The 27,488-nt window shown below is 42.6% G+C and overlaps 1 protein-coding gene across 3 annotated transcripts in view; it reads right to left on the bottom strand.

Annotated features, from left to right (window-relative positions):
* Positions 1 to 3,366: 3,366 nt before the first annotated feature.
* The window catches only part of DOCK11 (dedicator of cytokinesis 11), a 77,251-nt gene continuing 53,129 nt past the window's right edge, over positions 3,367 to 27,488 (bottom strand). For 2 of the 3 annotated variants that reach the window (XM_062503017.1, XM_062503018.1), the window contains exons 37-53: positions 27,014 to 27,061; positions 26,405 to 26,538; positions 25,648 to 25,763; positions 23,711 to 23,848; positions 18,924 to 19,106; positions 18,114 to 18,227; positions 16,246 to 16,461; positions 16,105 to 16,162; positions 14,323 to 14,429; positions 13,299 to 13,421; positions 12,271 to 12,384; positions 10,382 to 10,528; positions 9,367 to 9,577; positions 8,848 to 9,041; positions 8,284 to 8,384; positions 6,863 to 7,001; positions 3,367 to 4,367 (exon numbers count right to left, since the gene is read on the bottom strand). In XM_062503017.1, the coding sequence (XP_062359001.1) occupies positions 4,245 to 4,367; positions 6,863 to 7,001; positions 8,284 to 8,384; positions 8,848 to 9,041; positions 9,367 to 9,577; positions 10,382 to 10,528; positions 12,271 to 12,384; positions 13,299 to 13,421; positions 14,323 to 14,429; positions 16,105 to 16,162; positions 16,246 to 16,461; positions 18,114 to 18,227; positions 18,924 to 19,106; positions 23,711 to 23,848; positions 25,648 to 25,763; positions 26,405 to 26,538; positions 27,014 to 27,061 (2,266 nt within the window). In that variant the 3' untranslated portion in view covers positions 3,367 to 4,244. Of the gene's footprint in view, positions 4,368 to 6,862; positions 7,002 to 8,283; positions 8,385 to 8,847; positions 9,042 to 9,366; positions 9,578 to 10,381; positions 10,529 to 12,270; positions 12,385 to 13,298; positions 13,422 to 14,322; positions 14,430 to 16,104; positions 16,163 to 16,245; positions 16,462 to 18,113; positions 18,228 to 18,923; positions 19,107 to 23,710; positions 23,849 to 25,647; positions 25,764 to 26,404; positions 26,539 to 26,760; positions 26,827 to 27,013; positions 27,062 to 27,488 lie in introns of all 3 variants that reach the window. The other variant, XM_062503016.1, reaches the window with a different exon arrangement.

Here is a 27,488-nt window from a genome sequence, read left to right as displayed (position 1 = left end):
GAAGATTTATTTTGGTATTCTATAGTGGGTACATATGTGATAGCTCGGTGCACTAGGGTTTAGTCCCATGAATCTTACACTGGTATTAGCTTTTGATCACTCACCCTGCTCTGTGAAATTAAGAAAAAAAAAAATAAAAACCATAAAACCCTAGGCAAAACTTGTTTATTGAAACTCTTATTTTTCCTGTTAGTATAGTCTTTTATTTTGACCTGGAATAAACTCTGAACTTGACTGCTATGTGATTTTTCTCCCTGGCTTCTCATCAAAATTATTCATTATTCAAGAAAAAGAAAGTAAAAAGAGCAATGTAGGATGGCTGGTCTCAGGAAGCGCTTGAGCAGCTCTGTTCATCCTCTGTGTCCAGTACAGCAGCTAAGAACTGAAGCAAATAGGAGGTGCTGTTCTTTCACACACAGAAGGTTAAACAGGGCTTGTACAACACTCTTAGGTACAACACGCAGGATAAAAGCACTCCTGTTATGCTTATGGAGCAGCAGGTGTAAGATTTACATGAGAAGAGAGTAAATTACATCCAGGTGAAGTACTATTTGTACATCACAATTGGTTCACCACTGCTTGGCACAAGCATATAATTTGAAACTACAGTCTGTGGTTGCATAAAAATTAGCTGTACACAGTGCTCCTCAACACAGGAAGAACCCTTTTTTAGTTAGAGAACTCAACACAGTGAACATCAGACCAACATGTGCTATTCTCCTCAGCTGGGGAAATTGAGTAAGATGTAGTTTTATTTCTATTACATTTTTGAGCCCATAATTTCCACTTACGTTCTTCTCCAGTTCTTTTGGGCCAAGTTACTCAAATCATAATGTGGACTCCATGCAATTTAGTCTCTTTAGAAGGAGAAAACAAAAATATTTTACCTACTTTGAGACAAAGGTATTATGCTTATGTAAAGTCTTATTCTATAACAAAATACCATGTTCAAAAGTCTTCTGGAACAAAACCAAACATTACACACTACAGGTATTCTCTCATCCATGATTTTTCATTTGCTGGCCTGTCTCATGAAAAGTCCTGATATCAGAAGAAGTTTAGAACACCAAATAATATGTAAAAATACATAATTTGCTGCAGTAAGTTCTTCATTCCAGATTTTTATTTTTTTTTTTTGAGGGGAAGGAAATGGACCTCTGTGGCTATTTTTCTTAAAATGATACTTTCTAATCCCTCTGCAGAGAAAAAAGCAGTAGGTCCAAGAAAGAAAATGTTTACACTTTGCTTACTCTGTAAATCTCTAAAAGCAAGTTCTTGTACATAAAATACTGGCAGACCCTTTGTTGCTTTGTATGTCCTATTTGCAAACCATCTGGCTTTGACACATCCCATTATCCAAACCAATCCTGATACTGAGAGTAGCCAACTCCTCTTAATCCTCACAGATACTTCATCCCATCTCTTTTCCTTTTATACAAAATTATCAAGGCATCCATTCTGAAGAACTGATGTGTTACACAGCAGTTTTGCAGCAAAAATAATTAGAGGCATGCAAATAAAATATGCAATGTAGCCAAACTGAGGTATAGAAAGAGTGTGTGCCAGGATGTAATTTGAAATATGTTCCACTAATTTTTAAGACTAAAATATTCCTGTCATTCCTTAGGCAATATAAGAAAATCAAAATGTTAATGAACAATAGACACTTGTATTCTTCACAAACAGGGAGCAAGTAGGATGTACCCAGTGAGAGTATCAGCCACATAAAACAGGCAGGTACTCAGTACACTCTCCAGCTCTATCTGTGAATTAAGCTCTTCCAGCCATAAATTAGAAAAGATCTGGAGGATTTCTCTAAACTGGGACATTAAATAAGAAAAGGACAGATAGAGAAAATGTGATCATCTTCTTGGCACCATTGCCCAAAAACATCTGCAAAATAATGGTCACTCCTCATCCTTTCTAGATTGGTGATTAGATAAAGGAAAAACAAGTTAGTTTGTTACCAGTCTTTTTATAACCTATCTAAAAAGGAGATTTTTCTGTAGAAAGATCCAGAAAAATTATTTAGCAGGACAGAAGGATAATCCTTAGGGCATGTAATTTTTGTAATTCATTAAAACTGTAAATAAGTGTATCCTTCTGAAATGCAGTGACTGTATATATTTTAATTGGACTGGTATTAAGCACTTCTTTTTTGGCCAAATTACTGAGACAGCTTTCCAGTATTCCCAGTGAAATGACAGGACAACTCCAATATCAAGTTTCAGAAGTTGAGACAAAAACTCACCTTGGACCATTAAAGACAGCTTTAGATACAAATAAGAATTTCACTGGAATTCCAGTAAAAATAAAGAATATAAACTGAAAATTCAGCCAATGATATTATCTCAGAACATTAAGGACATCAAAAAACATGCATAAGGATCTCCTGCAAATCCAGGAAAACTACTAGGTTACCTGTAGTATTTGGAAGAGCTATAGCTCTTTCTTATTTGAAAGTGCAGTAGCTTTTGGATGTCTGTATCTCATACATCTTCTGTAGTCAAGATATACCTTTGCTACTGATATTTAGAGGTCAATTAGCTACAAAAGTATCTTGTATTGGATTGACTATTAATGAGCTTCACACCTCTTAGTAAAGGAATTTGGAAAACTCTCAGCTTTTAAATATTATTTGTTGAAAGATAACAATCAGGAAGGTGCTAATCATATTTACACATAGTCTCTCTTCCTCTTACTGGAAGTTTGTGCTAAATTTAGAGCCTGTCTGGCACAGAAGCACACAGAAGCAGAAATGTGGCTGGTTTGTTATAGGTACATCTGAATTTTGCTTGAAATAGCTAATGGGTGAATTTTCGGATCCTGACAGTATTTTCTCAGAACACGAGTAAGATAAGTATTTAGAATCATGCATAATAAATATTTTGGTCCAGTTACTATTAGAAGATATTTTTTGTCATAAAGATTTAGAAGCTTAACATTTTATAGACACTACAGCCAAGCTAAATACCCTGCTGGAGACCTTTTATTATGGCATTTTGTTACATACCCTTAAAACTCCCACCCTTCCCATATGAACTACTGGAACCATATTTACAATTGACAGGATTTTGAAAAACAATATTAAAAATGTTGCTGGATAAAAGAATTACTGAACTGTGTTCTTCTTCCTGAATCTGAAGTGTATTATTAAAAAAGAGGCAGAGAATGTATGAAAGCTTTGGGACGGGGAAGAAGGAATAAAAGAATTGTGTAAAATACATTTTCTCCAACCACCTATCAGACAAAAACAATGAGCTTTCAGAGAACAGATCTGCTTAACAGGAGGCAACATGCATGACTTGTGGTGCTAACAAATCCTTCAATTTTGCACAAGTTATTTTGAGGTACTCCAGTTTTTTAAACCACATCTCTCTGATTGTTAGATTTTTTTCCGAAAGTTTTTAAAACATCTTGTAATTTCCAACTCAACTTAAGATGTTCTCAGAGTTTCTGTCTGTGTGAGACCATGAGTGGCAAGCAGGAGAAAACTCGTATCAAATGGCACATCTCTTAGGTTTGCTCTCAGTGAGTACAATCCATCCTCTCCTGCAGCTGTGAAAGGTTACCCAAAATTGGAATCAGCTACAGAAAGCTCAACTTCCATGGAGATTACTTTAGAAATATCTGCTCTGAGGATGTATGAAAATTATAATTTCTAACTTAGGTATTAATTATTCCAGACTAGGGCAAATTTACTCTCATTGAGTGCAACAGGAGTATGTAGACCCCAGGTCACTTTTTAGAAGAGACAGGTCTCTTACCAGTAAATACAATTTTTCCTTCATGTCCCCTTGTCCAACAAAGCTTTTAGCAGCAATTATGTTCTAATGCTAATTTTTATATACTCTATACTCCTATTTACAAAGTAGTTTTACATTTTATTATATTCCATTGTACAACTTTACACAGTATGTCATTGATTCGATTCATAGTTCAGCAATCAACATGTATTTAGATAATTGACTTTCCATGGCCTGCTAGCTTAAAAAAAAAATATTAGAAAACAAGCACAGTGGTGCAATGTCCAGGCACTTCCAATGTTGCTCAGCAAAATAAGCAAGCACCCTGTTTGAAAGCATGGAACTTTTTCTGTGGGGGAAAAAAAAAAAAAAAAAAACAAAGCAAAACAAGCCAAACCACCCCACAATTCAATCTTTGCTCATTATGGATGGTTTTAAACATCCTTTGTACAGTTCCAAGAATTCCTGAGAAGGCCCTGTAAGATATGACTGATATGTTTAGATGTCAGCAGTGGATCTGAGTGAGCAGTAACTTCCATCACCAGAGGTTCCGCTGATCGCACAGAAGACATGAAGAGAGTCCTGCATCCATGGTGAATGCATTGTGTCTTCATGATAGATCTAAACAAGGCAAAACAATCACAAAGTCAGTACAGGTTTCACTTCATTACGATAATCAAGATGTTTAAAAAGATATGCAAAAGAGATATCCAACCTTGTCTTCAAAGCTGTTTCACAAAGGCAGCATAACAAAGAAATGAGAGAGAAGAGCAGTTTAGTGAGTTCTTTAGCATTAATATACACACCATTCTGTGCATTACTGGATCACTTTTAGTTGCAACTATGCACTGTAGGAAAGAAACAGTTCTCCGTAGAACAATTTTTTTACTAGGTCTCAGCAGTAACAGAATTATAATAGGTTTTCTTGTGAGCATAGGGAGTACATGCAGCTAAATCCCACAGATGCTCCCCACCTGTGTGTCCAGATTTTGTACTTTGTAGCCTGAAGGACACTCTGACAGCACAGGATCCAGCTGGAATGGCAGAACTGACTGTATTTATTTTCACCGTGTGGCTCACCAGTCAAGTTAGTTACCTTGAAATTGTATTACAGAAACTGGCATCACTGGCCATCACAAATAGCCTTTGGACATCCAGATTTCCACCAGCCTCTGAAATTTCCAGGATCTGTTCAGCTGAAGTTTATCAATTTTTTGTGTTTACATTTTAGCTTAAAAGATCTGTAAATAGGTCACAGGGTGACCCAGTGATTACTCATCTGCTCTTTTATCACAAACAAAGAGCACTGCCTGTGCTGCTTCAGGACACTGGCAATATTTAGAAAAGTGTATCTTATTTGTAGTGAGAACATTAAGTTAATGCACTATACTTTTTACATTCAACTGATGTTGCAAAATAAGAAAACTTATTCCATTAGGTTGAATTTGTTAGATATTAGGTCATTTGATGGCAATGCAAAGCTCAAGGCAGCTGTTGTACATAATGTTGTGCAACCATGAAGTGTTCATAAACATGGTATTTTAAGATGTCTTTTGAGCTATCACAAGAAGAAAGTGAAAAATATATTCTTTCCAGGGAGCTCTTCACTTGGACATTTCAGTCATATTTTGCCCGTTAAGCAAAGACAACACAGCAGTGGATAAATCTATTGAGGTAACGGGGTGTGTTTTAACAATGCTTCTTTGTTCTAAAATAATCTAAACTATTGTACTTCAACCGTGCAGGACTGAGTGATTTGGTTTTGATTTGACTATTGCAAAATTCAAAAGCCACAGAAGTTCCAGCAGCTGCATGCAAATTGGATGTCTTGGCACTGGCAAAACAGCTTAGAGTAAGCAGGTGGCAGCTCTTATGAACAAACCTCTCTGAGCAAAGTTCAGTAGGGGAGTATGCAAGTATGCAAGTGGCAATGAAAAAAAACAGTGTGGCAAATGTCCAAAATCAACAGTTCGCACACTAAAAAAATGGTGGCCATGAGCAGAAGGAGAATCCAACAAATGCAACAGGAATGCAGCAGTCATTTGCAGACAGATCCATCCCTACACTCCTACAACAAAATTCATCCCCACCACAAGACTGTTTCCCTGAAATGATATTGTACTCTTCCATAACAAGACTCTGATTTCCATAAGCATTATTTTATTGTAAATTAACCTTATTTACAAACAGCAGCCTGGTGCAGTTGCATTATTTTGCCACTTGCAGATTTTTCAATTAGTGTGAACAGCTACTTAACTGGCTGTGGAATTTGTCTATCTATTTTTAGTGAGTTAACATGTTGCATCTTTAATTCATAGTCACACAGAGACTGTATATTGACTAACTGGGAGATCCTGAAAGCATTCCTCTAAATTTCAAGTTCTGTGGACCACAAAGCAGTCTACACTATTGATTTTATATCCTTAATGCTATAAATCTACAAAATTTATTTTGTCATAATGAAGGCAAAATTAAAGAGCAGAAGTATGGACCTTCAGAAAGCCAGTTCTCATCTAATTTCATGGCATGATACTAGACAGAAGTACAAGTGCTCTTTGAATCTCTCACCTCTCTTATGCTACTATTCATATGCATTTTCCTAGAAATATCCAAGAAAATATAAAATCACAGATCAGATAAATTAACACGAATTTTAACAGTGCACATAAATGGCACGTTGGCATTAGGCAAAAATTATAAAAAAACATACATAAGGAAAAATAACATCTTTTTTAAAACCCAAAAACTGGATATAACTGAGCAAATGGAAATTCTGCCAGAGAACTTTGACCTGTGACCCCTTTATAATTTTCAGACATGACACAGAATGTGGAGTAGGATTTCTGATGACCACGGCAGGCAGTGGTCTGTCACTCAAGACTCTACCCTGCAGCACCGTGAACCCCAACATCAGGCTGAAACTTTCAGTCAAAGAAAGCAGTTTTAGGAATCCACCAAATCTACTGCTTAATTTCCACATTTGCTTACTCGCCCATTTATATTCAGCTACAGAACATGAGGAGTGATCACATTTTCAGTTCCCAGCCAGTTTTCAGCTCAGCCAGTTTTCAAGCACAGAGAGCCACCTCCGTGGGCTCCCACCATGCAGCACGTGCCTGTTCATGGATGATGTCAGAAAGCTCTTTAACCATATCCTGAAAGTTTGATTTTAACCCCTCATGGTACTCCACTTGATCCTCCTTAATGAGACGCTCGTTGAGCTCCAGAGCAATTCCACAGGCTTGGATAAACTTTCTGGGGAGGAAAGGAATGAACATGGAGCATTACAATAGTCCAGACTCCTACCAAAGCAAGCAACAGAACAGTCAGGCAAATCTCAGTATTTCCCACCCCTTTTTCTCCAGTGTTTGGGGCAAGACATATTCCAGGAGTATCCCTGGCACAGTGAATCAGGGGATAAAGAGGGACTGCAGCATAGGCATGGGCTTTCTGCTGGAGCTCCTTTGAGCCTGGATCCTCAGTAGATGGGACAGACAGTCCTGCAGGGCTGGCCAGAGCTGGGTGTGCTTGACACGGCAGGGCTGTCAGAGGTCAGGCTCCTGACAGCAGAGACACCCTCCAGAAGGAAGTTCACACCACGGGGAGCTGTAATGCTCTTTCTGGGGTCTGTTGTTCATTCTTTACTTCATTTAATACAAATATTTTCCTTTCTTTACAAAACTCAATAAAAATACATTCACTACTGAAATGGAAATTGTGTTTGCACTGCAAGGCTGGGAAGTGAAACCATGCATGGCATGTTTTCAGTGATTGCTCCCTGATTGCCAGGTTACTTGATACACGAAGTAGAATGGCATTAGTCCAAATGCTGCTTTCCTCAAACAATGAGAATGGGGAAATAGGTGAAATGGGAGTAATTTCACTGAGCAAAAAATGCAGGGGCTGGTGGACAACTGGTTACATCCGAGAGGTCCAGAAAAGAGTGTGGAAAAGACTCATCACCCTGAGGTGAAACAAGAGTTGCCTAATCATATCTTGTGGGACACTTTCAAGTGGGAGGCAAAACTTACTCTAAGGGACAGAAATTGGAAAAACACGTGCAAGCCACACAGTTTTGAAAATTAGCAACAGAAACAAGAACAGTGCTCTTCCATACACTGGGAAAGGATTTGCTTAAAATATTTCAAGTTCATCATTAGTTAGCAAAAAATCCCCTTGGAAAAACTGGTAAACAATGCACAATATCAAGGACCCCTGAACACTGGACTGCGAGACCTCTGGTTTTCAAACATACTTCATGTCACAATCTCAAATACCCACACAAACTGTTGAAACAAGCATTCAAGCAAATCTCCCCATGGAGAGCACAGCCCTGGAGTTGGCAACTCTTGATATATATATAATTCCATTGGCTTTTTTCATATGTGTGAGCACCCACAACCCCATGAGACTTGGATCTTTGTAAGGCATATCTAAGTATCCAGCATCTGCTGAGTTTGGAGACAGACAAAAATATAATCAAAGCAGATACCATCTTCCAGCCAGCTGCTAGTTTTTATTACATTAGAAATCCTACCTGAACATTTCTTTTAACTCATTCACTTTCTTAGCAGGATATTTGTTGGACTGGCTATCGCTTAGGAAAGCTCTGGCATAGGCCAGAGGACCAGCATTAACCTAGAAAGAAAGAAGAAATAATTTATGCTAGAACTGCTGCTGAAATAAAAAGAGATGTTAAGTTTGTTTCCTCATATTTTCCTCTTATTTCCATGAGGAAAAGCAGCACAGTCTGAGTCCTAAGGTCACTTATCTAGCTTGAGAAGCCAGGCTTTTTGTGCCTGATTCTTACAGTACAAACTTCAAGACTTAAGTATATTTCAGCAATTACTTATGGCCGATTAATGTGCAATTACACTTGGACTTGCCAGTGTAAACACCACTGGAGAAAATGTTTATTCCCGTGAGCCAGCCCTTGCTAGCACTGAACGTGACAGGGAGGCTGTGCTGGAGGCTGTGCTGCAGGCTGCAGCCCTGAAACTCGGGTAGTTAATGATTTCTGGAAAGTAAAGGTGCTGTGACAATGCCTCACCCTGAGCTGTGTATGCAAAGGCAACTCTGAACAGACATCAAACAGACTGACCTGCACAGAAACACAGCCCTGCAATTTGAGCTGCAGCTGGATCATGTCAACATCACCAGCAGAGCTGCAGAGTTTCTGCAGCTCTGCTGTCTTGTCCTTTATTTCATCAGTAGCGACATCAATTGGTTTTAAATTAACCTGATGTTCATAATTGACCGGAATTCTCTTCTTAACATATGGAAAGGAGTTCAAAGCTAGCAGAAACAGCAAAAGAAAGGTACAGATTGAAAAGTCATGCAGTACATAGGAGTACTCTTCACAGAACATATACAAGCAGATTCCTGCCCTTGGGGATGTGAAATCCTAAACAAGGCTGTAATTTACCAGTACAATTTTTTAATCTATAAAAATATGCGCATAAAAACACAAGGTAAATCCCCCTCCCGCCCCCACCAAAATATTGTCTTACAATTTTGATTAAGCTGAGAGAATTTGTCACACTTCTGGAATATTTTCATGAGCTAGGAGAGTCTCCTAATAGTTACTGATACTGTCTCATGCTCAGATATTTGTACTTACTAGTTAGAATGGTCCTTTTTTTACATTGTTCTTCCACACTGCCATGCTTTTTTCCAGATAAAGTGTAAGGAGTCTCAAATACAAATCTATTGATATTATGATTTCTTTCAAATTCAGTTTTTCTTTCAGACATTTCTTTGTCTTCAAAGTAGGGCTTCACATAAGTCACTTGAATATGGGCATACTTGGGATCAAGGTCTTTAATGTTGACCTATGAAATAAGATGGTTACTCACAGGAAGAGCAAAGGTTAGTAAGTTATAATTGGCTAACCTGTTCACTGGGATCTGATTTAAAGTAATTCCCTGCTCCCCTGGCCTCACTGCATGAAGACCAGTGACACACCAAATGCTCATTTTGCCCTCAGCTGGGATGTCCAACCATCCACCAGCAGATAAGACAAGGAGGTGTGGCACAAGAAATACATCACCTGGTGCCAAACAAGCTGCTCCTGCTGTAGGCACTCGTGCCCCCTGATCCGTCACTGCAGCACAGGTCTGAGCTACTTAGTCCTTCTAGTATGACCACAAAGCCTCCAGACCATGATCCAGTGCTCATACAGTGCTGTCTTTGGTAACCCAGATAAATCCCACTGCAGCCTAAGGGTGTGCACAGCCCTTGCAGGGAGCATAAATAAGTATTCCACATGAAAGAAAGGACCTAAGGCTGCAAGGCCCAAAGAGATTTTCTTTCTGACTTGCAGCATCAAAGCAACAAGAAGTAATTCCACTTTACAGTCACCTGATGCTCTGTGCTGGTTTCTAATGCCTTCAACCAGGCTCAGCACGGTGGGGATTGCAATTTCCCATCCATAATTCACACCTGGGAGCCACAGCAGCACCAAGCTATGCAACATGTCCAAACACAGGAGCATGAGGATGCCAGGGGCTACTGGAAGCAAGGTGTTTGTAAGAGGGTGGAGGAGGAGAGGGCTCACTCTTCCCCTGCCACTGGCAGAAGGAAGGGATGCTCTGTCATCTTCCTTCAGCTCCAAAGAGTATGCAGTTTAACTCTACCTTATTAGAATCCTGGATAATTTTTACAGTCTCTGACCCAAATTTTTCTCCATAAAGTTTAAGAAGTCTGAAGGAGATCTCCGAGAGGCCTGTCAGTTTTGGTTCCTTATAGACATATTCCTTCCCATCTTCTTCCTCAAAGAATGTCTGGCATTAACCAAAAAAAAAAAAAAAAAAAAAAAGCAGTGAGGAATACTGTGTTTCTTCACTTGGAAAACTTTTATCTTAGATTTGCTGCTTGTAAAGCAAACTTCTACTAACATTTCAGAAAGCCAAATAGGTTTGGAAGGCTATGGCTCACAAGGTCTCACTGAATTTTGCCTGTTTAATAAGTTCTTTCAGTAATGGTCAAAAAAAATTCTTCAACCGACACAAACACAACACATCATTACTTGAGTACTACCACTGAGAAATCTAAACTATGTGGAAGATGGTTTGGCCAGCATTTGACCTTTTGGAAGGCTGAAAAGAGACAGGCAGGAGAAAAAACCACAGAAACAAGGTACAGAGAAGGAGCAGAACGATATGTAAGTTTTAGGAACAGTCTGAAATTAAAGAATTTGTGTAAGCTGCAAGAGACTTTAAGCAATAAAAAAAAGAAATGTGTTTCCTGTCTTTAATTCCTCCTGTATTCAGGGAAGTGGGATTTGGTGTATTTACTGTAAATAGAGACCAAAATGCATCAAAGGCTGTGCTTGCATCATCACTCTTACCCATAATGGAAACAGCATGGGAACTTCATGCTTTGGTGAGTTGTTCCAGTTAGAACTTGTGACACAGCACTAAGCTATCTGCGTGCAGCTGGAATATAAAGCCAGAAAAGCTTTCAAGTGTGAAACTGGATCAAGTACTGGTTGTCAGGATGCAACACAGCTTAATTTTAAGGGTAGATCCAGTTATTTCCAGCTTCTAGAAAACTAAGCAGTTGTTTCCTTTTATCTGTTGCTAACTTTATTTGCTTTTTACATATCCAAACTTACAGAGAATATGAGGGTAAATATAAAATGCATGTTTGCTGCAGCCAAAGTCACTGCTCTGATATGTTGTGACAGTGACATTCAAAGGTACAAATCCATGATGGCTTCAGGGGTATTCATCATCTCCTCTAAAAGAAGGAATAAAGAAAGGCAAGGCTAATATAATTTACATGGTGTTTGCTAAAGAGGGGTCCTGCAACTCCCCCTTGGGTATGAGTCCACAAGCAGGAGCCAGTTGTTCAGAGACAGAATGGACATGAGGGTATCACACTTTATTAACTGCTATACGTGGAGAAAAAAAAAATTAAACCACAACTGCTTTTAAGCTCAGAAGACATCATGAGATATGATAAGATCATGCCACTTCCTGGGACTCTGAGCCCCAGATACCACTCCCTTTTCACTGCCTCAGCTAACGAAAGTACCACTTATCTCTACATGTTTGTAATCAACACTGATAAATATTTTGCCCCAAAACCTTTTACTCTTCTGATACCCAGAAGGGAGCAGCATTTTTCTGTAGAAAAAAAGTCTGTTACTACCACTGTTTATATATATGGTTATAGTTATATACTGTTACTAGTTATATACTATACACACTAAATTGTGTCTGTGTAACCTACAATTAATTACCAAAGAACCCTCAGCGTTTTCTGAACCCACTAAGCCATTTTCCTAACTGCTGAGTTGTTTTATGAAAAGCCTAACAGCAGATTCATAAACTTAATAATAAATCAAGTGCTCCTGGAGACAGATACAAACCCTCATCTCCAGTGTGCAATACCAAAACACTCATGCAGACACTGGTGGCTGTACCAGAGGAGCTTTTCCACTCCAGGTCTGACAGAGCAGCAGCTTTTGGGGCCAGGATGCCTGGTGAGGAGTAGCTGGCAAGCCAGTGTATATACTTACTTGTCCATAAAAGGCCACCCTGAAAAAGGTTCCAAGAAGCCTCTTCCTTGTGTGCATTACTTCCAATATCTTAGCATATGCTCCATGGAGTGTTCTGTACAGCTGGGTGAGTTTCTGGAAATCAGATTTTAACATTATGATGAAAGCAGGATCTTCCAAGCAGGACATTTTAGCTTACAGCAGAAGCTACTGAGATACCTGAACACCACCCTCTGGAGAATCGAAACCTTAATTTCCAAGGAGGTGGAACTCATGCAGTCTTGTTTGAAGAACCTGGTTTTAAGTACAGTGCTTAGTGTCAGGTCTGCAGGGCACCACAGACTGCAGTAACACCACTGCCCCTGGAGAGAAGGCTGAGTGCACTGTCTCAGCGTGTTTCCTGACTGAGCCTTCACACACAGAGCAGCTGGCAGTATTTTACCCAGGAAGTTTTTTGGGGTTTTTTTATTAAAAACAGCTTTTCAATGAACAAAATAGACCAAGGTAAGGCTTCCCCCACCCCCCAACTTCAGCTACGTGGCTGGATGTTCTGTCGTGGCACAGGGAGCAAAAGGGGACACGCATTAAGCTGAAGCACAGGTCACAGCACATGGTGGGAAAGAGCAAGGCTGGGAACAGCTTCCTTCCTCTCCACTTGCCTCTGAATTACCCACAGATCTAGTCCTCTATTTGAACTGTTCTCATTCTGGTTTTAACCCTTAAAAACCTCAGGTCACAAAAAGAATCTAGCTTCCATGAGCATATGGAATGAAAACAGTTTTTCTCTACAGGAGGAAAGTGATACTTATTCACTAAACAAGAGTCATCCGTGTCATTAGCTTTGATAATCACCTTTCAGATCACTGCTTCCACTAATTTCTTTAATAACCAACAATGAAGCACAGTGTGTGCTTTACTGACACCAATTCAGTAACTTCAAAACCAACTTATAACTTCAAGAATAAAAAAATCCCCCTTTTTTTTTTTTTTTCTCAGCAGTCTAGAAAATTACCTGCAAAACTCTATGCAAACTACTTCAAAATACCCACCTCAAATTCACGCCGCTTTTCATAAATAGGAATGATCAGTTTGGAAACTTCAGAAATTGTTTCATAACGCTCTGCTTTCCACAGGCCATCTATACACTGCTCCAGCAGCTCGACCAGAACCTCCTATGTGAGCAACCAAATGGGTGGTGTTAATAACACTCTAACTTAGGAGACAAAACCTCAGATACTTTTATCAGACCCCAGAATAAGCAACTGCAGTTACATCAGTTTAAACACTGTGTATTCCTGGCCTTTCTGAAGGCATTCTAAATTTTGGGGAGAGGAAAGGGGAAGAGGAAGAAAAAGGAAAAATTATTTTTAGAAGTTCATTAATTCTTCATAAATCATTAGCATAATAGCCAGCAAGTATGTCCTGGTTATTTAGTTACTTCCCTAGGAAAATGCAAAAATTCTGGGAGAGTATGGACATGACAGCACAGGAGATCAGAGGCGTGTGACTAAGAAACACATCCAAGGAACAAGGAGTGGGCTGTGATGCCAAGGATCCTCAAACCTTGATGAATGAGCAGCTGGGCTGCAGGGCCACCTCACTCAGCTACATGGCCAAACCAAGGCAGCTGCACAGGGATGGTGCAGAAGTGGCTCATGGGTGGATCTACCCACTTCCCCAGTGTCTTGCTACAGCTTCTGGATTGTTCTGCTACCATGGTGTCCTAGAGCACAGCCCTAACTCCAGGGGGACCCTAAGATGACCTCTCCCTGGCAGAGCTTGACTTCATTCTGTCCCTCCTTGGAAAGACCACACTGGCTGTGCTGCCCTGTGCTGGCAGCATCAGCGTTTGCATAACACAGCAGGCAAGAACTTACATCAGTTGTACCTGTCTGAACCATACACAGAAAATTCTTCAGAGTAGATTTCTCTTGGGAAATTGGAATGGAACAGTCTTGTTTAAAGATACCACTGCACAACTGCAATTTGTTAGAGCTCACATGAACAAAGTCTAAAACTAAATCCTAATCAGATTAGCATCAAATATCCTGTATCTTCAGAACAGGACCTCACCTCACTGTAATGTACATCCATCATCCCACCATCTTCTTTCATTGCACCTTCTTCATCAATGTTGGGAGTGATTTTCCTGAAGGCAGTGCATCCACTGGGAAACAACTCTGCAGCAGATGAAAGCAAATGGATTAGTGGAATTATCTCAAATGTGCCATGATGCTGTACTTTAACCTGAGCTGGCAAATCAATGCCACTCAAAAACTCTCTCACTGCCCCACTCAACCCTAATGAGATGGGGAGAAGAATCATGGAAAAGAAGTAAAACCCATGGGTTGAGATAAGAACAGTTTAATAATTGAAACAAAGTAAATGAAAGTAATAAAAATAATAGAGAGAGAGAGATCTAAACCTCAAGAAAATCAAGTGATGCACAACACAGTTGCTCATCACTTATTGACCAATGTCAAAACCATTCCCAGAGGGGACCCCTCTCCAGGTAACTCCCACAGTTAATACATTGGGCATGACACGCTGAGATGTGAAATATCTCTTTGGCCAGTTCAGGTCAGCTGCCCCAGCTATTCTCCTTCCCAGGTTTTTGTGTAGCTCCTCACTGGCACAGCATGAGACACTGAAGAAGTCCTTGACTTCGAGTAAGCACAACTGAGAAACAACCAAACCAGACATGTATTGTCAACATTATTGTTGCACTGAATCCAAAACAGAGCACCAGGAAAAAAAAGGAAAAAAGGAACTCTATGCCTATGCAGCTATTGCTGGAGACCTGGGTGGTAAGCAGATAGCACTGTACACTCCTAGCAAGGAAGCACAGTTAGGTACCCCAAAACTTTGGGTAGTTCAGCCTTTACTGAACCTCCAGCCTCTATATATGAAAAGATTGGCAGTGACAGAAATAACCTTCAAACTTTGTTTAATATTCCTTTGGACTTGCTCCTCTTCCCTTTTAGGAGTTCTCCTTTACCACTACTTGTGGTAATCAGCTTTTGTGTACAAATAAAACATTGAGAACTTTCAATACCCCCCCTCTGCAGCCACAAGAAATGTGCATATATATCACAAGAACAAGCCCTGTTTTTTCCCACTTTGCCAAGACAAAGTACAGAATCTGGAGGGACTCCAAGCCTCCTGAGCAGGGCACTGAAGAACTTTCAGCCAAGGCAGTGCATGTAATCAGCTTTCATGAAGCCTTAACTTTCTGAAATGTTAAGGATCCACTTCAGCAATTACTCCCTTACATGGAAATGAGAAATGGGGTCAGTATATCGACTGTGGAACAGGTATTTAGAAGAAAACCTGCAATGTGCTGTAACTTAACACACAGCTCTGTCCTTCCTTCCTGTTTTGCACTAAGCCACAAAACTCTCCTTTTTCCTGATTGTTATATACATATGTGTATGGTAAGGCTGCAGTCTCATTTCTTGACTGAATTTTGATGGCTTTATTCTACAGTTTTCTGTACTGCCTGTAGTAATTCTGATGATCATATTGAGTCAGTTTTTAACATGGCCTTCCCCTGTGAATACATCTCCTAACATAAAATACAAGTGAACATTTAAACCAAGACATGATGTGTCAGTTCTTATTTCACTCAGCATCATGCTAACATGGCTGTCTAAGTAAACAGGTATGAACAACACTCATTCCTTAAAAAGTACTCATCACCTTCTAGCTTTATACACTGCAATTTTTTTTTTCATTTTTAGCTTGTTTATAAAATAGTAATTTACCGAATTGAGAAAGCCTTGTCTTTAAAAAGATTCTGATACTCCCAAACCCCACCATCATCTTCCTTCTGTCTCCCAGACAGCAGACACTTACTCTTCCTGTGCAGGAACTCTGCAACCAGGGCTGCTACGTGAACATAACACATGGCTGCCTGCAAAGCACAAAGGGGAATTATCAAAATGTCATCTGTAAATCTGTCCTGCTGTGCACCACATTTTTAGTTGCACAAGTTACCTCTGAGAAGTCTCCATTCTTCACATGTATCTTGGCCATGCTGTCCAGCCACGTTTTCCTCAGCTCTGGGGTACTTGCGTAAGACTTGGCCAAACTGTACTGGAGATCTACCAACATTTCTGGATCCTTCTCATGTTCTTTCATTTGAGCAGTAGCCATGAGCACTGTGCGGATTCTCTTTGTCAAATCTTTGACTTCGGAAGGAAAAGCAGTTGCCTGACACAAAACAAATGGGATTAGAAACTAATACATAAAATACAGGCTTTGCCAAGGAATGGCCCTTTCAGTCAACGCTCCACTTATCTGAAAACACTGAGAGCACAGTAGATAAAGATAATTAACACTTCCTTACTGAGCTCACACTGCACACAGTGTACAGTGTTTCATCTGCATTCACAGGCATTTCAGCCATGACATGCACAGGGCCAACCTCTCCAGGTTGTGCCCAGGATGCCAGCCTGGCTGTTCCTGTGCTACAGTGAAGCTGCCACTTTGGCATCCTGAGGAGCTGCTGTCAGAGAAACACAGAAGTGCCCCATGCATGCAAATGTCTCTGGATGAGACCACAAACCATGGCTCCAGTAATTTCTCATTTCATTCAACATCTGGCTTGTTAGGCTCTGATGTGGTGCCTCTTCAATTCCTAAAGCACTGAAAGCATTTGTAGAGCTTCCCACCACAGGAATGTAGTAGAGAAGCACATGCTCTGATCTGATCCCCTGCTCAGAACAAGGCTAACACTGAGTCAGAGCAAGGCTTGTCCAGCCAAGCTTTACTCCTAAAACAGAAAACACACCTCCTTTCTAGGACCTGACCCAGGACTGCACAATGCTCTTGGGAAATAATTTTTTCTTAAGCAAAACTGGAATTGCCTTTGCTGCAACTTGCATACACTAACTCTCGTCCTGCACGCCACATCTCTAAACTGCCTGCTATGGAAAGCAACAGGTAGGTTCCCCCTCAGCTCTCTCCCCACTGTAATGAGCCTGGCTTATGTTCCCTCTTCTCAGATTCCTGCTCCTCAGCTGCTGCTATGGCTGTGCATGGCATTCTCTCCAGTGTGTTGAAATCACACTTATACTCTTGCACCTGCACAAATACATAAACCTGACATAACGATCACCTCGTGCTGTAAATTACAAGTAAAGGATGGCCCAGTGAAACCCTCACCAATATCTGTGTGCAGAAAAGAACGGAGATTTTTGCCAGGTACATCCTATATCCTACATATAAATTTGTTAGATCACAATTAAACACCTAATGGAAGTTCCCATTAAACCTTCAGGTCTGTAAAATACTGTAAAACCACTTCCCATTTCCCCTGTCTTGCTTGGGCAGCTACTCTGTGTGAAATGGAGTACCCTCCAATTGCTCAATGGGTTGGGCACAAACCACTAATTCTAGTACAAAGATAGGCAATTGTTTTCCAAAGAAATACAATCATTAATCTCCACACAAGCACTCTTTCTTAACATTACTGACACTCAGCTGAATAAAACTAAATCCTGCTAATTATTACCTTCAGGCAACTGAAATATCAGGCCCTCCTTTGACATCTCTCTCCAAGCTGGGAGTTCCTGGAAAGCTCTTTGGACAACCTTGCAAGCAGAACACTCCAAAGCACAACCTGAGCTGTTTGGCTCCCTCCCCTTGGCGTGAGGTGCTTGGAGCACGACCTGCCTGAGCAGCTGGTCCTATTGCTGCTGGCATATAAACACTGGTTTACAGACAAAATGCAGCCCACTACGAGCCTATAAATCCCATTTCCAGTCACTAGTGCAACCCTTAAATACAGTTTCCTGGAATCTGTCCCCAGCCTTGCATAAATGGCTGACAGCACATGATGGGATGTGACATCTCCCACTCACCTTCATAGGCCTGTCACTGTTTGCAAAGTTGTTAATGATGAGCAAGGAGTCCTGAAATCTGGTTCCACCACTGAGGGCCACATCTGCAATTAACTGGCTCACTGCAATTATTATCTGTGGGACAAGGTAGAGGCTTTATTTAAATAAGCCCTAATAAAAGGGTTTTATTAAGGTCACACTTAATAAAATGCTCACAGGAAAACATCACCTCTTTTCCACCACATAAGCACTGGCTGGTGTTGTGGCTTAGCTCTTGCATCTCCCAAGGACAGACACTCCCCAGAGGACCAAACTGCTTTGCAGAACTAACAACCCAACTACTATAACATGAATCCCTGTATGGACATTAGCTACCTTCTTCTGTGACTCTTTACAACCCAGAAGGTGTTTATCTGTCCCCCTAGGCATGTGCATTTGCTTCAAGAACTACCAATGCCAAAATATAAGCTCCAAGGAAATCCCTTCCATGCCTCAAGGGATGTCCTTGAGGACATCTCAAGGATACCTCAAGGGATACCTCAAGCTGTCCTTTCCATTCCCTCTTAGCCAGCCTCTGGCACAGAGATGTGTCTGGTGTCTGATACACTAGAACTCAACAGCTTGGAGTACTTGATGGCAATTATTTTTCCTAAAGGTGCCTGAACCAGTCACTGGAAATAGGAATTAAGCAAAGCCTGGGAAGCAGGGGGACTTTTGTCCCCTTTGGCAATGGCAGGGTCCTCTGAAGGTATGAGGTCACAGAGCTCTATTGCTGTATCTGTTCATCAAATCTGGGGTGTCCTGCTCTCTAGCTTTTCTCCAACAACTGACCTGAAGATGAGTTCTGAGAAACGTTCTCCTTTTGGTGAACTCAAAATTATTTCTCATCAGGAGGTACAGAAGAGCAGAGGCTTCGTTCCTTGTGGAGGACACCTTGGAAGTGCAACACTTCAGGATCTCATAGCAGAGGGCAGCACACATGTTCACCCTTCCCTTGAAAAATGCTGAGGGAAACTTCGCAAGAGACATGAGAATATTAGAAAATGCACCATTAAATGGCATTGGGTTCAAATTGGCAGGGACACAGGACAACAAACTAAGCTCCAGCCTGGACAGCCTCAGCAAAACTTCTGCCAGAATTCTGAGCCTGAAAGCATTTGTGGGAATCAATTTGGGGCCTATTTTTAACTTTATTTCCTAGAGCAATGTGAACTTTGGTGTCACACTTCTTGGGGATGTGATTGCTTATGTCCATCTAACCTCTTCCCTGATAACATCTGGGTTTATCAGCAAATTCTCACCAAATTGGACTGACAGACTTATATTCTTACAAAAGCCATAATCAAAGCAGTGGGGCAGAGAGCAGAAGTACCACAGACATTCCCACCACAAGCTATCTGGAACATCAGAAAATCCATCAGAGCCCAACCAGGAATCCAATCTCACTGGGAAACGTGATCTGCAATGCTCACACATCTACTTCTACATGATCCCCCAAAAACATCTAAAATCATGCCTGCATGCCCTCAGGAATGCAAACAAGAGACCGGCTTGTCCCTCAAAGCCTAAAATTCAGTGACCTGCCCTGCCTCCCGGGACAGGGCCACCCAGGGAGCAGCAGGACCAAGCCAAGCCACAGCGCAAGCTCCCTTGGTCACAGCAGGGCTCAGGGACAAGGGGAACACCAGCACCCCGGTGGCCTGCCTGTCCCCTCCCCAAACCCTTGAGCACTGTTGTCAGGAGGAGCTCAGCCCTGCCTGGAAGGGACACTGCAGCACAGCCCTCCCCGGTGGCAGCAGCCTCTTGGGGATGCCAGGGTGTGCCCCTCCGGCTGCGGTGACAAGAGGTGGCTGGTGGGGAGGTGACACCACAGCCGGCTTCCTTCCAGCCCGGCCACAGCAGGCTGAGCACAGGGAAGCAGAACAGGGAGAGCTTTGTGCCGGCACGCAGCCGCTCCGCAGCCAGCGCAGGGACCTGCTGGGGAGGGGAGATGCCAACACCTCCCGAGGGGATGGAGGCTGTTTGGGCATTGCACAGCAGCACTCTGCTCCTTCTGCTGCAGCTGGCAACCCGGCCCAAAGAATTTCCTGGCAAAAAGAGGCAACGGAGACAACCGTGGTTTACCTCTACAGAGGAAAGATGTGCTCGGTTTGTTCGAGACCCCTTGGTCCTCATGGGACACGGTCCATTAGCCACTTTTATCTGCCCCACCACCTTCTGCCCATGGGAGATGACAGTAAATAGTGTCAGTCAGAGGCTGAAACTGCTATTGTGGCCCTCTACTCTTTGCATTAAGTATATATGTCCCAGGAAAACTTGTAGGTACTGCCGTGATTACCACATGGCGTGCTACTGACAGGGTCTTAAAACAGGGATCTAGGACCCATGGCTAGCAAGATATTGTGATTGCACCAAGAAACCAGAATTAGGACACAAAATGCTTTTTTGCTTACTGCCTTTGGCCAAAAATTATCTTCAAAAATCAAAATGGAAGAAAAGAAAAAAACAGAGAAAGGAGGAAAGGAAAGGAAAGGAAAGGAAAGGAAAGGAAAGGAAAGGAAAGGAAAGGAAAGGAAAGGAAAGGAAAGGAAAGGAAAGGAAAGGAAAGGAAAGGAAAGGAAAGGAAAGGAAAGGAAAGGAAAGGAAAGGAAAGGAAAGGAAAGGAAAGGAAAGGAAAGGAAAGGAAAGGAAAGGAAGAAAACAAACATCATAATAACACAGGGCCATGAAGATCACAGATGCACTTGGGAAAGGAGCTCTCAAGGAACTGCTGCCCACTGCTGTGCTGTCCTTCCCCCAGAGTGAGACAGGACCACAGTCAGCACTGGGCTGAGCCCAGAGCTGGCACAGCTGTGTGCCAGGGCAGGCACAGACAGCACAGCCATGGCTCTCAGCAGGGACACTGCCTGCCTGCAGAGGCTTTCCAGACATTTCCAACCCACTGCTAGGGGCAAAACCCTTGCCTGGGAATCTGCTGCAGGAGGAGCCCTGTGCACTCCCCTCCACACCACAGCAGCTCTGGAGGAAAACCTGTGCCTTTTCACAGGGAACCCACGTCCCTTTCCGGAGACCAAGCTCAAGCAGATGCAAAGGCTGCTGGTGCCAGGCTCAGGGAAGCAGATCCATGGGTGAATAGCTGTGGCTCTCCAGCTGGCCCAGAACACAAACAGCCCCTGTGGGGATGACTGCACACTGCAGGAGCCATTTCTGACCAGCCCCAATACCATGGACCAGAGCAGGGGCAGCCCAGCAGCCAGCTCCCAGAGAAGCCCCAAAGGGACGTGAGGGCAGGGCAGCTTGGGGACAGGCAGAACACATGTCTGAGCTGGTCTTTAATGCACATCCCTCCTCTATGCATGTTTTCCTTTATAACCTTTAATTTAAAGACCATTCCTAAGCATGCATATAGGTATTTATATATGCATTTATCTGTAAGTGATGCCCTGAAAAGACAGATTCATTTCTTAAGAAAACCTAGAGTGTGAAACAAGAACTATCTAGCTTTTGTTGGTTCTTACCAGCCAGTAAAACAGAAGCAGCTTTCTTGCCAAATTCCTGGAACACACACATTCAACCAAAACCAAAGATGCAAACAAATACAGAAGATTTTTGATCCTTGCTCTATTGCAACATTTTTTTAAGTCTTTTGCCTGTCAAATAACTGGATTTAATGCAAAATACATCTCAAGAGGTTTTTTTCCCTTCAGCAATCATTTGCTGTGACCACAAACAAGAGGGGGATTCTTTTAATTGTAATTATAGCTACTGAAGGCCATAAAAATGAGAAATTTTCCATTCTAGCTCTGACAAAGTTGTAAGTCCCTTTTGCTTTCATTGAAGTTACAAAGTAGATCAGAGTTAGTATTTGAAAACAAAATTGCAGGAAAACATTTCATCCCTGACTTGTCATGAAATGTAGTGACCACCTGCCTCAGCCACCATAGCCACTTTAGGCCTCAGAAGAAGCCTTGAGAGGACTTAAAAGGAAGTTTGGAACTCTTGTGGTTATGGAGTTGGCAAAGAAAACACTTCCTCCTTATAGATACCATCTTCTGGGCTCGTATCTTGCTTTTACAGAAGCCATATATGTCCTGTCATAGGGGAAATGTGAGAAAGCCGAAATGAATAATTTCATCTTTTTTCATAATTTTTTTCATAATTTTGTATCTTTAAAGACCCATGATGTGAAATTCAGCGTGGATTTAGACTGGCATAAACCCAAGGAAGCAATCCCACTGCCCATCCTTGCAGCAGCCAAGCATGCAGCCTCCTGGTGTTTTGGAAGTGTGGAATCCCTGAAGGGCTCCAGGCTTTGAAGGCTGACAGTGAGATCAAGTTGAGCAGGTGTGCAGGTTTGGCTTCACATTAAAAAAAAAAAAAAAAACTCACAGAAAACATGCCAGGAAGGCAAGGAATGTCTGTTATTTGCTATAGGCACAAAACATATATTTCTGGCTAAACAAACTTTTGGCTAGAAAGGGGGAGAATGAAGTGCATGCAAATCTGCAGCAGGATGGGTCTCAAGGCTGAACAAATCACAGGCAAGCAGAAAACTCAAAAGAAAGGCAGAGCAATAAACATGCACTGAACACTGCAGAAAAACTGAGTGATTCCTGCCCCTGCCACTTGTCAATCTAGCCGGCTTTAAGAAGCCCCATGGAAAAACACCTTGTAGGAGACCATGCTGACTGGAGCAGATAGGCAGCCAGCAAGACTTCTGCATTTCTGCTTCTCATGTGTTTGCTTAGCACAAGCCAAAATCCAGCCCTAGTCTTATACTCTTAGCTTTTCTGTGGGGTTCCAGCAAAATGTACAAAGCACAGACTTTTTCCACCTTTGAAAAATAGTTTAGCAGTGTCTTCTTTTAATTAGGCTTGCTCAGCAGCTAGTGAAAAAGCTCCTTTGGAAGTTACTCTTTGCTGCTTACCACTCAGATACTGTGCCCTGCGTGGCTGCAATCTGCCACATGGATTTTACTTGTTAATTGAAGCGTTGCTCTCAAGGGATCTGAGATGCTTTAATTAATTTCGTATTTATGATGACTGTGAAGCTTGAGAGGAATGGTGTTTGCATGAACATCAGGTCTTGAAAATATCCTTATGAGCAGTGGCAGGTTTTGACAAGCACAAAGAGCAATGTCAGCCAGAAGCATCAGTCACTGCTCTTTTGTGGTCAGATGTGGCTTTGTCACTTTTTGAGCTCAGAGCATTAAAGAGCCTCACTACTTGCGAGGGCTCAGAGAGCACAGACAAGGTTCAGCAAGAACTGTCATCTCTCCCAGGCAGTGGGTGGGAAGTTGCTTGTCAGTGCATGCATTATTCAGGCAATAGCACTGTGAGCAGCATTGGCAGTTTGGGGCAAACATTCAAGCACCAGCTGCTGGTTGAACAGACACTAAACTTTATGACCAAGGCAAGTGAGGGAATTCCTCATGACTTCTCCTTTTGCTTCCTGACACCCAAGAAAAAACTTGAGAACTTAACCCGGGCTGTTTTTTAAGTCACTGAAGCTGTTTTCTAAAGCACATTTCCAAAACATCAGTTTTACAGGAGTTTAACCCTACTGGCCTGTCTGCCATACTTCAAAGTTCTCCCACACCCTTGTCATGTATTACCTACCTTGCTAATGAAAGCTCTCAGAGAGGCAAATACATGCTTAAGGGCTGCTTCTGACTGCCCATTTTTTAGAAAAGCCAGATGAATATCAAAAACCTTCTTCATAAGTGGATTGTGGCCATCGTTGCTTAAAAGCTGGGTCTGGAAAGAAACAGGAGAATTTACTTTACAGAAATGTTGTGCCTAAAGCTGGAAATGAGATAATTTTGCATAATTAATCACATTAATTCTTAAGCCAGATAAGCAACAGGGCCTCCAGTAAAAACATAACCAATAAAATGTGACAATCACTAAAAACTGACAGTAGTTAGTAGAAGCTATTTTTGTAGCAGAGAAAAAACTAAAATATTTTATCACTTTTGCATCACTAATTCCAAAACCTAAGTCAATATTCTGTACAGCTTTCACAGGTTGCCTAGTTATTTTAAATAAAACAAGCTGTTACCAATGTAACTATCACACTGTTTATTTTCCATTTCTTTTTATTTGTCTCAAAAATTGTTTTGTTTGCATCCCAAAAGAGAGAGAGGGAATGAAAAGAAGAAGAAGACCCATTTTTTCACTGGACAGATTCATAGCTGTAGTTAGTAATTTCATTTCCCTTGTTTCCTGAGAGCTTTGCCAGTTTGCACCATGTGGGGATATTGTAAAACATCTTGGGGTTATTATAACCCCCAATTACTTGGAGGTTATTGATACAGTTTGGTGTCAGATCAGGTGGGCTGTGCCTGCTGCCATCCCCACAGGGCTGTGCAGGAAGTTTGGGCATGGCACGAGGATGTGGATATCCCATTCTAATAGGAAAACAACAGCTCCCATCCCACTGTCAGTCCTCCCAATCCTTGGGCTGGCTCAGATTTTGACACCTTGCACAGGCCTTGTGCAGACCTTTACACTGAGCTCATTTCCTGTGGCAGTGGAACAGCACCAGCCCACTGCTGCAGCACAGCACCCACTCATGTGTGCTGTGACCATAAAAGCGAAGCTGGAGCCCACTAAAGGGGAAGGGAATCCAGTCTATCCTGTGGTTTGAATATCACATTGTTTTGTGGTTCAGAAATGTTCCAAAAGAGGCATCTGAGAAAGTCAAGCAATTTTAAGTGTTGCATTGAAATCCTTTTGCTGTTACCAAACATCTAAGGAGGAATTTAATGTCTGCACCAGGAGAGCTTTTCATCTCTGCAGCAGAAGCAGAGGCTATGAATACCTTTCTCTTCATCTCCATCTAAAAAGGAAATCATCAGGCTTGCTCTGAAATCCAGAGCTGCTCTTGTGACACTGTGCAAGACATGTTGCTACATGCAGGATTCCTCTGACTACACTTCAGGAGGAGGTCTTCTGGGACATTTTGCTCTTTACGTTTGAGTATTTTGCTGCCATCCTAGGGTTCTCTTCACCACAGAAGCCTTGGTTTTGTAGATGGCAATGACTGCCAAAAGCATGAATCCCAATATGGAACAGCAGACTTCCACCCATGGTTCTGGTCCTGTATGCACTGGTAACCACAGCTGGAGTGCCTCAGCCCCAGAGATATTAATGTACTGTGATTCAAAGAAACCCAGGCCTTGCTTCTAGTAATCTGGGGTACAAAAGAGTGACTGTTCAAAAAATGTTGGACATTAATTTCCCTTTCCTCTAGTCCCTCTTTTCTACACGATACGCATTACCTCTTATTTTATTTTTGCAATACCTACAGTCATGGTATAACATCAATGTGATTTTCTCTGGCCTTGCAGTTTTGAAGAAAAGGCAAGGTTGCATAAGGGGAAAATTACTCTGAGACCCTGTGAAACTCTCAGTGTTTTGGAAAATAAACAAGCTGCAAAATATTTGCTTTTGTAAAGCCTTCCATATTCTTCCACTCTAGGAGAAGAGATCACCAAAATCCATAACATATAAAACACAGCACACATTTCTACATTTTTTATTTCAGTGCTGACCTTGAAACTCTGAGTGAAAAAAGAGATGGTGTCCAGGACTGTCAGGCACACTTCGGTGGCAATATTGCCCTCCAGTAATGCCTGATGCACAATATCTGCTTCTGAGGTGCTTGCATCTGTAGACAGACAGAAAATCGGGAGGAAACAGTTTTCAACACTCCAGCTCCCAAAAAATCTAAGTGCTGGTATTGTAAGATTCTCCCCTTGCACTTCACCGCGTTTGGGAGATGATGCAAGGACAGCAAGATGCTGAATTTGCCAACTCCATTCAGAGAAGCTGCCTCAGCCTGATGCCACACCAGGCATCTGTATTGTCCCTGAATATCACTGTCTTTAAAGCCAGACAGAGCATGAGGTGTCCAGGTTGTCTCCACAGAGGGGAAATGGCAAAGGGCTTCAAACAAAACACCCCCACATGGAGACGCTTAGAGCAGATCCAGCACAGGTCTCCGTGCTGTGCAGTTCTCCTGCTTGCTCTGTTCTCTACCCAAACCTGCACACACACTCGGCCAAGGAGCTCAGCCAAGACAAGCAAGAGCAGAAAGCCACACAAGTCCTAAGTCCCAGGGGTGATTTTTAAGGGTCTGGCTTAAATCCCACCCTCACCCATCGAGGAATATTGCAGGGAGGCCCGGTGACCACTGCATTTCCACAGAATTTGAGTAACCTGAAGCAGCCAGCAGCAAGGAGCACATGGCTCCATGCAGTTTCCATCAGGCCGACACAGGCGGGGCCCTCGTGGCCCTGCTGTACGTACTGTGGTTGAGGGTGAAGGAGGTCTCCAGGCTGCCCAGGTGCTGCAGCCTCACCCCAGCTCTGCTGCGCAGCGCCGGCATGGTCTGGGATTTCCTCTCGGCCGCCGTGTGCTTGGACAACCAGGCATCCTGCACCCTGCAAGGGGAGCACAGACAGCGTTTGGGCAGCGGCAGCAGCCACGCCACTATGGGATTACACCGGGATGGACACCTCTTCCCTCCAACACACCAGTCTGGGACAATCCCAGCGGGACTGACCACACCACGCCGACCTCGCTGCTCCAGGAGGACCTAGGGCTAAGAGCAGAGCAGGGATGCTGCTCAGGAAGCAGGGATGCAGCAGGGACTCTTGTCTCACCTGCAGCTGGCTGGGGGGGACACTGCCAACCTGCGCTCGCCTGAGCCTGGGGGTTTCATGCGGGAGCTGCAGGGGAGGGAAGGGGCAGGGTGCTGAGGTGAGGGGTCTGTGCTCAGGGCACGGAGCTGGGCAGAGCCCCAGACCCGCTGGGGTTTGCCCAGCCTGGGTGTGCATGAGCCCTTCCCACCTCTGCTGGGGCAGGGAGCACGGGGATGACCCCCACACCCCAGCACCAGATGGAAGGATGCAGTACCTGGCAATATTTCTCTTCCCCACGTATCTGAAGTGAAATAAACACACCCTAGGAAGGAAATACATACGTGTTACAGATCTGCAGATCAGGAATGATCCGAAACATTTAAAACCTACCCAGTTCTTGCGTGCAGAGACATTTCTCTGTGCACAAGGGTTTGGGTCTGTATCTACAAGTCATTTGACCTCATATTCTTGGTTTCAAGGTTCTGTGGCACACCCCTGTCATCTCACCTATCTGTTTCCCCAGATTTGCTGCTAAGTGAAGGCTGTGATAGTGACAGGGGAAGCTGAGCCCACAGGTGGTGGGACACACCTCAGAGCACGGGGCACTGCCACTACACCACGCTTCCTCAATACACACTTGCTTCTCCTCAGAGGGAGGAAGAGCATGTCATTCCAACCTGGCCAGACACCCCTAGTGCTGCACATGACAAAGTGGGCACTGTGGTCCCTTCCTTAGCCATTCTGACCAC

Source organism: Cinclus cinclus, chromosome 15 (assembly GCF_963662255.1).
Source record: "Cinclus cinclus chromosome 15, bCinCin1.1, whole genome shotgun sequence".
Taxonomy (NCBI): domain Eukaryota; kingdom Metazoa; phylum Chordata; class Aves; order Passeriformes; family Cinclidae; genus Cinclus; species Cinclus cinclus.
The sequence above is the reverse complement of the archived record's forward strand: the minus strand, read 5'-3'. Positions and strand labels throughout refer to the sequence as shown.